This window comes from Lipophrys pholis (genome assembly GCF_963383615.2).
Source record: "Lipophrys pholis genome assembly, chromosome: 4".
Taxonomy (NCBI): Eukaryota; Metazoa; Chordata; class Actinopteri; order Blenniiformes; family Blenniidae; genus Lipophrys; species Lipophrys pholis.
The window spans coordinates 14,560,903-14,571,032 of NC_137637.1; the positions used below are offsets into that span (position 1 = coordinate 14,560,903).

At 42.9% G+C, this 10,130-nt stretch overlaps 1 protein-coding gene across 1 annotated transcript in view; it reads left to right on the forward strand.

Annotated features, from left to right (window-relative positions):
• mapkapk3 (MAPK activated protein kinase 3) overlaps positions 1-9,708 on the forward strand; it is a 16,440-nt gene extending 6,732 nt beyond the window's left edge. Inside the window, exons 3-10 of the mRNA XM_080461620.1 lie at positions 1,716-1,780; positions 2,138-2,217; positions 2,296-2,422; positions 2,708-2,783; positions 2,892-3,016; positions 4,850-4,935; positions 5,019-5,099; positions 7,293-9,708. Coding sequence (XP_080317746.1) covers positions 1,716-1,780; positions 2,138-2,217; positions 2,296-2,422; positions 2,708-2,783; positions 2,892-3,016; positions 4,850-4,935; positions 5,019-5,099; positions 7,293-7,448 — 796 coding nt within the window. The 3' untranslated portion in view covers positions 7,449-9,708. The remainder of the gene's footprint in view (positions 1-1,715; positions 1,781-2,137; positions 2,218-2,295; positions 2,423-2,707; positions 2,784-2,891; positions 3,017-4,849; positions 4,936-5,018; positions 5,100-7,292) is intronic.
• Positions 9,709-10,130: the final 422 nt, after the last annotated feature.

Below are 10,130 nucleotides of genomic sequence, written 5' to 3' on the forward strand. Positions count from 1 at the left end.
TGTTGCTTCCTGTGTGAACGAGGGTCAAAAGAGGACGCCAGTCATTCAGCACTCAGCCATGCTCACATTTCTCTCCCAGCTATCTATTCATCTGTGAATCACACAACGTAGGCTCTTACCGAAAGCACACGAAAGCACCTCCATTCTGCAACCAGTACATTTCTTCTGAGGAACGGGAGGGAAATTTTCTGGTATTGGCGATTACGAGGCGCTACGTAGTTATGAAAGAGAGGAGCAGGAAGCCCCCGCGTCTGAGTCAACACACAGTGATTACTGTCTCTGAACCTTCGATGGAAGATATTGATCAAGTGTCTCCGAGTACAAATCATACGAAGGTAACTTAGCGGCGACAGCACTGTTGAATGTAGTGTGATCATGAGTCACGTTAGCGTTAATACTCTCCATGTTTTCTTTAGGAGCTTTCCTGTGTTTCTCTGTTCCTCTTGTCTCACTGAGTCGAGGATTTCTCGTCTCTCTCCTCCTTCTCTGCACTGCAGTATGAAACACAGTGAAGATCAATGGTGTCAACAAACAGGGGCCACGTTAGGCCCAGTTGAATCCCTCTGGGATTTCTAGTGTGTCATGTTTTTCTCGCCATGGTTCACCATATGCATTAGCTGTATTAGCCTTCGTTATGTCCACCTGCGTCCCGTCGAGCCAAACCTCCTGCTGTGTGTATAAAGGTCTGAGTTCAGAGGTCTGCAACCTGCGGCTCTGGAGCCGCATGAGGCTCCCTGAAGCTTTCACAAAATTATACTATGACTTTTGGTTAAAAAGGGGCTTTTAAAAAAAAGACAAATGGCTAAAACAGGAGGAAATAGATAAAACCACAACACATGGGGGGGGGGGAAACAGCTTTTAAAAAGACCTACCTGACCAAAGAAATAACAAAAAATGTTCATATATCAAAACTATAAATCAAACCTTGCGCTGGGTTGGCCGCATTTGTGTTTTGCGGCTCCAGATAAATTTGTTTTCGTGGAAAGTGACAGAAATGGCTGTTTTGGTCATAAAGCTTCCTGACTCCTGTTTCAGTTCATCATTGTTGGTTTCTGTGTTTAGTTTCTGTCTCTTCTGAAACAACTGAATGAGTATTGTTTGTTTCTGTTATTCTAGTATTATGGACTTATGTGACTATGATCTGCATTTAGTTTCCTCCAGTCGGGCTCCAGGTGTGAGCTCTCCAGACTAATGTGGCTTTCGTTAATGCTGCTTTTTCAACATGTGGACGATTAATAACATTAAAAAAAAACGGTATTCAATAGTTACATAAAAAAAACTCCAAGTAATATTTTTGTTGTCCCACATGATTATTGTATATGCTTAAAATTCAGAAAATGGATGTGAGCTGTGTTCATTTCTAAAATGAATCCTATGTAAAAGATTAAAGAATCTGTTGTTATTTCTGTTCTTCGCACATTTTTTGGAATTCAGATTTAAATGAATGGATTTATCTCAGTCAGTGACTTATTTCTATTCTTTTGCATGTTTTCATTCTTAGTGAGTAAGCTGTACATGTTAAAAGTTATTTGCTGGCCAAACAGTCCTTCTTACAAACCATCTTTCAGCTGTTCAGAGGGAAAATTATGTTCATGAGGATTTTCAGAATTTGAAGGATACAGTAGCTCACGCCTGGATGGGTTGCTATTGTGTTTCATATAAACATTCTAATGTATTGCACGACATCTGACTTTCTACGCCGTGTGTTTGTGCAGCATGGAGGGAGGAGAGCTGTTCAACAGGATCCAAGCCAGAGGAGACCAGGCCTTCATTGAGAAAGGTGAGCACTGGTGTAGGACGGACTGCGAGGTGAACCATGACAACACAAACACAGACACAACAGAGCTCAGTGTCCGGCTTCAGTTCTTTCAGACACTTGAGGAAATGTGAAGGAAGCAGATATTTAGAGGACATAGGTCCAAGTTTTTTTAAAGCCCTCAAACAAGTTGAGCAGTGGCAAAGTGAATCCAGTAAGAGGACATTATTGGGATGATAAAGAAATTATTTGAGGTTTAAACTTCTAATGTCAACTTGATTTGACTGCCATTATTTTACTGTCTTTGATTTTGCACCTGTTATTCTACAATACTGGAATCGTTTCTGGTTTGAGAGAGTGTCTTGTTGTGTTTCTTCCCAGAGGCATCTGAGATCATGAGGGACATCGGCACGGCCATCGAGTTTCTCCACAAGATCGACATTGCACACAGAGACATCAAGGTACTGAGCTGGAGCCAGGAGCCCCGTCATGAGCAGTGGGATCAGTTCATTAAAACATTGTTCTGACTTCCTCTGCAGCCAGAGAACCTGCTGTACACCACGAAAGACAGAAATGCAGTCCTCAAACTGACAGACTTCGGCTTTGCTAAGGAAACTACACTACACAACCCTCTGCAGACCCCCTGTTATACGCCATACTATGTGGGTAGGTTACTTATCCACATGGATCATCTGTCTAAAGCTGAGCTCTCAGGTTTAACAGAGGTTTTGAAAGGAAGGAAGCCATGGTTGCTGAGTCATTTTGTTCCTGTGTGGCACACTCCTAATCTCCATTTGTATGTTGTCCTGTGTGTGTGTGTGTGTGTGTGTGTGTGTGTGTGTGTGTGTGTGTGTGTGTGTGTGTGTGTGTGTGTGTGTGTGTGTGTGTGTGTGTGTGTGTGTGTGTGTGTGTGTGTGTGTGTGTGTGTGTGTGTGTGTGTGTGTTGATAAGCTCCTGAGGTTTTAGGTCCGGAGAAGTATGACAAGTCATGTGACATGTGGTCGCTGGGCGTCATCATGTACATCCTGTGAGTACCAGTTGGGTGGTTGGGTGGAGGGCAACATGAGCATCCTCTCTAATGTGTATTCAATCCCCACGAATGGTGTATGAAGGTGAATCATGTTTGTCTTCTCAGTCTGTGTGGCTTCCCTCCATTTTACTCCAACACGGGCCAGGCCATTTCTCCAGGGATGAAGAGGAGGATCAGGATGGGTCAATATGAATTCCCTAATCCGGAGTGGGCAGAGGTGTCACAGGAAGGTGAGGACACTTTTTAAAGGCACGCGTCGTGAAAATGGTTAATTACATCCCAAACGGATTGAGGCTCTTCAGCCTAAGTTTGCTTCTGCCTTAGAGTGAAGTTCCCCCCCTATCACACCTTCCTCCTGCTGCTGGAACAAAAAACCCTTGAGTCACTGCGTCACTGCTGTACATGTCTTTCTTTTTCCTACACTTCACTGGGGGTGGTGGTGATAGTGGTGGCTTGCTGTTCAGAAGTGGTATAACAAATCATCTATCGCAAGATTAGTGACTTTATCACTCCCCATCTCTGCAGTACAAGACATACGCGTCTGAAAAATATCATGACATGTAATACTTCTACACTGGGGGTGTCAGACACAAGACCTGTGGGCTAAAGCCGTCACACAAGAGGCTCTAATTTGGCCCGCAAAAGTATATTAACTCTAACAAAAGGTTAGCGGAATGATTGAAGGAAAATTCACTCCAATATGTAGATTATATCAGTGTAATAGATTTGATGTAAAATTTAAACAAATTTAGCCTTTATTCATTAAGTATTAGTGGTACGGTTTAATCTCTGCATACAGAGATGTTTTCACCATTGTAGTTCCATTTCTGTGATTGATTATGGCTCCCATGTTTCTAGTTTAACAACTGACAGAGGTGGCTGTAACCATAGAGATTGTAATTATATATAAATGGTAAATGAACTTCACTTATATAGCACTTTTCAATTGAGTGAGCGGCCCCAAAGCGCTTTACATCATTCATCACATTCACACACATTCACACACATTCACACAACAATGCCGGCTGCGGCCATGCAAAGCGCTGTCACTCCAATGGGAGCAGTTTGGGGTTCAGTGTCTTGCTCAAGGACACGGAGTCCCTTTGTCTTCAAAGAGTGGCGACACAATTTTCCCCTGTGAAGTAATTTAACGAAACTTCCTCAATGTGAATATTTAGTTTTCTTTTCGTGAAAATTTAGTTGCATGAAAAATATTAAATGTTAAACGTCTTTGTTGGTCTAACTCTGAATGCGAAGGTTTACGACACACGCACGCACCCACACACTCACACACACACTCTCACACACACACACACACACACACATCCCTTTCCTCATGCAACGCGCAGTTTTAAGCTCAAAGCAAAACTATTATTTGACTTCTTTTGAGAAGCTGGAACAGGTTCATCAGCTACTATGATTTACATGGAAGCATTTATCTTTTTAGCCTATATCCTTTAACTGTTGACTCATATGAAGTCTATTGTCGTCTATTTTTTTTATAGCTTTTAGTTGGTCTTTGTTGTATGTACTTTATTACTTTTACCTTAAACAGGGAAAAAGTAAGGTGTTTGATTATAAATTAATATTAGTTCCACTGTGCATTTAAAACTGAGCTACCATGATTTCTTGCATGCTGGGAAATATTAGTCTCTTTTTCTCCAAACAATTTCTATCTTTCTTTCTGGGTCTGATCATCTTTATTCACTCACCTTAAATGGATATCTCCTCCACGTTAGATTGTTTTGGGAAGAAGTTGTTTTCTTTCCTTTTACATTCATAAAATCAACAGCAGGTGATGCTGCCTAAACATCTTACAAATATCTCAGAAAACAACCAGCTGGTGTCCTCATGTGAACCAGCAATGACAGTATATGTTTCCTTGTGATAAATGTGTTTTTTCACTCACTCTCTCACTTCTCTCTCTCTCTCCCTCTCACATAATCCTATTTGTTGTCTAAGTTGTCTAAGTAGGCCAGTCTGTCCCTGAGACCCGGAGAAGCTTCACAAGACACAATATTTGTGTCTGGCTGCTGTTAATGTAATTATGTTTATTCCCCCAGCAAAGGATCTGATCCACCAGCTCCTGAAGACGGACCCGAACGAGAGAATGACCATCACTCAGTTCACGAACCACCCCTGGATCAATGTCAGTACCTGTTGTCAGTATATGTTCATTACGCTGCTCCCTGCTTGTTTTGACCTGCATGTGTGTATCTGTGCTCTCTGCAGCAGTCCATGATGGTCCCCTCTACTCCCCTCCATACCACCAGGGTCCTGACTGAGGACAGAGAACTGTGGGAAGATGTGAAGGTGAGAGGCGTGACAACACTGCCCTCCTCCGGTTACATTTTGGTATTGCAGACACGATTGGAGGCGTTCACTGAGGAATAGTCAGTTGTCCCAACTTTTGATATCTTGTGGGAGGAAAATACAAAATACTTGTGTAATGAGAACGCTTACAATATTCATTCATTTTGTGAACCTGTGTCTCGTATCGAAGCTCAGCCTGAGATAGGATGGCTTAGTTCAGAGGTGTCATACTTAAGGCCTGTGGGCCATAAGTATGACACAAAATGGTCAAAATTTCAAAGAAAACGTTGGTTTTTTTTAAACAAATTTCTGAAGAGCAGCAGACACAACACAATACTGAGACCAGAGCTGAGATATCAGTGATGGTGCCATGAAAGATAGCTCCCTTGTTGCTATCAAACGAGCCTCAAAGCCATGCCGTAAAAGTATGTTTGTAAAAACATCTATGATGCAACACCTTTAGTAGAAGTATTTTGGACATTTCACTGTATTTTGCACCAGAAAATATCATTAAAATTGGCTCTATGTTCAGATTGTAGTAATATTCAGGAGTAATTGTTTCGGTTTTGTGAAAATATTGACATTTTCATCACGTATACTCTGAACCACAGCGGAAAAAACACATAATCAAAGTTTCATTTCAAAGATTATTATGGCACGACTATACCTGTGCGGCCACCTCAAAATAAAATTGTGCTGTATGTGGCCCCTGAACTAAAAGGTGATTGACACCCCTGGCTTAGTTATTAGAGCAAGTCACCTTCCAATCCTGAGATCGATCCCTCGTCCTGCCCCTTCCTTATGTCGTTCACGTTGCATGGCAGCTGTCAGCACCGGTGTCTGGACGAGTGAATGTGACTAAAAAGGTGAATCATTTTACTACATGTGATAACATGGACATGCTATCATTCAGGACACAGAGAAATGTTTGAGTGGCAGCTGATCACATTTATTGATCGCCTATCTTCTATTATCCCATTCAGGGTTCCAGGGAACAATAATGAGTGAAGGAAGGGTACAAACTGGACAGGTCACCAATCCATCATCAACAGTCACACACACTCACATTCACACCTACAAGTCATCATCACCAAACAACCAGTAACTAATGATTTTGAACGGTGGGGAAATAAACAGTGTACTGGAAGAAAACCAACACAAGCACAGGGGGACCCAAATTGAAATGCCTTGATTAAACCAATGAGGTTCCTCTGATCGCCACCAGGGGGTATATGTGATCACATTTAGTTCAGTTTAACAATCAATCCACTCAAACCAGGACATAAAGGAGGTGCCACTTTTCTCTCTGGATAAAACGAGGAAATTAGAACATTGTTTGCTGACATCAAGTCACTGTGGGGTTGAACTTCCCTGATGAGTGGACATTTCCCCACACGCCTTCAGTGGCTGCAAATGATGAGTAGAAAGACACGTTCCTTCACTGCCGCTGAAGGAACCAATCGTCTGAGGAGATAAGGCCGTGAAAGGAGCATTCTCTAAAATGATAGGCACACAATGAGCTCTGTTTGGTTCTGCAATGGTCCGAGCTGGGTTGTGCAAAAATGTCTGATTGCACTCTTGAACAAAAAAAAAAGAAAGAAAAGAAAATAGGATACGAACTTACCACATGGTGCCATGTATTACAAAGAAGGAGGAAGCATTGAAAAGGGCATTGAACTCCTGCTTTGTGCAACATCAGCCACTCACACCTTCAACATTCAAACTTTTTCCGCTGTGCAAAAGTTATTAGATGAATCATATTATTTAAATATATTTCTATGTAATTCTTTGCCTGTTGGAGAACTGGTAAATTGATGGAAGTTCAGTCAATGCATGATTTAGAAACAAAGGCCAAGTCGAATATGGTGTCAAAAGATTTGGTTCATGTTTTCATGCTATATTTAATTAATTCAGAAAAACAAAGGCAAAAATGTGTTTGATCTAAACTAAACTTCCAAATTGGGAGTTTTAAATTCTGCGACAAAGCTTCTCTTAAATGATTTTTTTCAGAGTCCAATTAGATTAACGTGTTACTTGTTGCAGCCGCCCAGGCTCAGCTTGTAAACATGTAGCTGGGTGTTATAAATCCTGTTTGTTTAGTATCAAGAAGGAAGCTTCATTTTGAAACTGCTAAGTCACTGACGCTCTGCTCAACCTGATTTTCTGCTCTGTGACTCTCTTCACTCCCTATAGGAGGAGATGACCAGTGCCTTGGCCACCATGCGCGTAGACTATGACCAGGTGAAGATAAAAGACCTCGACACGTCCAGCAACCCTCTGCTCAACAAGAGGCGCAAGAAGGCTGCCGCGGGGGGCAAAGGCGGCTCCACGGTCTGCCAGAGCCAGTGAGGCTAAATCCAGGTGGGACAGAAGCTCGGGGCAGGAAGGAAAAGTTATACTAAGTTTAGCGAGCTGCTTTGGACTCTTACGAGACTGAACTGAAAGGACAATTTAGGAACAGCAGCGTGACAGCTGGACGTTTATAGGACATATCATATCAACACATGCCGTCACCCTTTTTTCTGGCAGAATCCAACACGTCTGCCCTGTTTGTAACTCTTTTTATGTTTGTATGTACATTGTAGAGTTCCCCTGTTTGTAAGCACAGTGCAGACATGAAGTATTTGTAGTGACATATTGTGTATTTGAACACTTGTTTCAAGAGGTTGCCTTTTTGCAACTATGCATATGTGTGCAGATCACACACACACAGACACACACACACACACACACACACACACACACACACACACACACACACACACACACACACACACACACACACACACACACACACACGCACACACACATACAGAAAAAATTAAATCACCTGTGGACAGACTGTGAAACCAGAACACTGATTATCACCTGTGTTGTCTTAAAAATGTCTTTCTTTAGCTGCCTTCTATTCAGGATGAAGGCAAAGTCGGACACCGGCTGTCTCGTTTAATAAAGTGAAACCTCTGTAATGACTCATGATTCAGCCTCAGGGAGATTTTTTTTTTTTCTTTTATCTGAAAAACAAAGACAATGAAACTCTCAGCCACTGTGAAATGCAGTGTTCTGTGTCGCCGCAGCTCCAGGTTTCCAGACAAGGTGCTTCATGCAAGCGGCTGTGAGGCAACAGTTGTGCTCGGTGCATGAGTTGTGTCATTTTGCTTGAGAAATTCCTCGGGTGTTGATAGGGGTTGAGTAAAGTGTTTCCAGTAAATAGAGGCTGCAGTTCCCCTTAACAATACGACCAGAGCAACACAACAAAGCCATGTCCATACATGTGCTTGGCAGAGCACGTTATAAGAACAGCTTCAATCCAACTTTTTGGAGTCGTAGTAAAGTGAAAATGGGTTGTTTTCCCGCGGAGCCATTGTTTTTGTTGCCGCCTTGCTCGGGCTTTCTGAGTTCGCTATGAATAGCTGCAGTGGAGGGGGCTATTTGGGATACAGCTATCTGACTTCGCCTGCAAAAGGTCAGCATTATTATGTTTAGATTATATGGTAAGAACCTTTCCCCCACTTCGATCACATGGATCCTCCTGTAACATTCACGCAGTGGATTAAGAGGAAGCGAATCGTAATGCTGCAAGTGTACAGGGTCGGCCATGACTGGAGCGTCAGCTCTTCTTTTAGGGACAAAAACAAACATTAAAACAAGTCTGAAAGCATTTGGGGTGGAATCTTATTGCATGTTGCAAACATTTCGTCACCGCATGGCATGGGCGAGAATATTTTTTTTCTTTGTGTGCAACAAGCCCAGTCATGGTGTATCACCGACATGATGTGGACATTGCAGTGTCTCAAACACTTGCTTCAAGATTTGCTTCACAAAACTCGATAGTCTTCCTCCAGCGCCGGTTTGCAAACACCGGGTGAGCTTAGCAGTGACATTAAAATAGCAGACCTGCATCCACCAGTGTTGTCAGGTTAGAGGTCAGAGGTCAGGGTCAAGCTGAGGTCAGCTTTACTCAGCTCTGCACTTCAGCCACTGGAATGTGTCATTCATCATTTTTCAGGGAGCTTGTAACTGAAACTTCCACGTAGATTCAACACTGGATCAATTCAGTGTCGGGGTGCACTCATTTCCTGATAGGTGAAGCATGAGTGTGAACATTGTTTGGATGTTTTACCTGTTAGATTTGTGTTCAACTTCCCTAAAGCTCGCAGATTACCCAGCAGGCTGTGGGAGGTCCTTTCATTCCTGTCAACATGAATGTAGAGATGTTTTCATCTCATCCTGTGAAACACATCCAGATCAGCACAACATGGACTCCTGACGTCGTCTCCAAAAGGTCTGCACTAAGTTAGGCGAAGTGATAGAAATCGGTAAGACAGGTCTGACGAGTATCCCACACGTTGTGCCCGAGGCCTGGGTGTGAAGTGGAGGAGGGCGGGGTGCCGTCGGGTGGTGGGCTTGATCGTGGCCTTTAAGGTGGAATGTGGGAAGGTCAGTAGGAAGAAATGTGACCTTCAACTGTTCCTTGGCCCCGGTGTCGTGCAAACCGAAGCCCTGCCTGTCCCCTTTCTGGATGTTTTGGTTTCACCGTTCCTGCCAGACATCAACAGGTGCCTTATAGCGGTCTTTACATCCAATTTTTAATAAACATTTAATCTCCAAGACCGTCTCATTGTTTTACTGGTGTGCAGTCAAAGGTCCCACTTGACAATTAGTGTCATCATTAACACAGAGCTGCCGGAGCGGGAACCATCACTGATCCAGAAATAGCCTCAAGTCCTCACAGGCAGGTCACATGACGCCTATATTATCTCCAGAGGGTCACAGTTCTGGCAGCACAGTGACTGTTTGTGTCTCCACTGACCAGCCAAATATACTTATCTTCATAAATGATTTCAAAATGGACGATATTTAAAACATTTCATACTGTTTCTACCATCGCAACGGTCTCACTGTTCTCCATCGGCTTCCCATTACATCTCCGTCTTTGCTTGACGGATCTCTGTGGGATATTTTTGTGGCTTTTGTTGCACTTTTCCCACGACTGGTGGAGCTATCCTCAGGAAACCGTCACAGTTATCT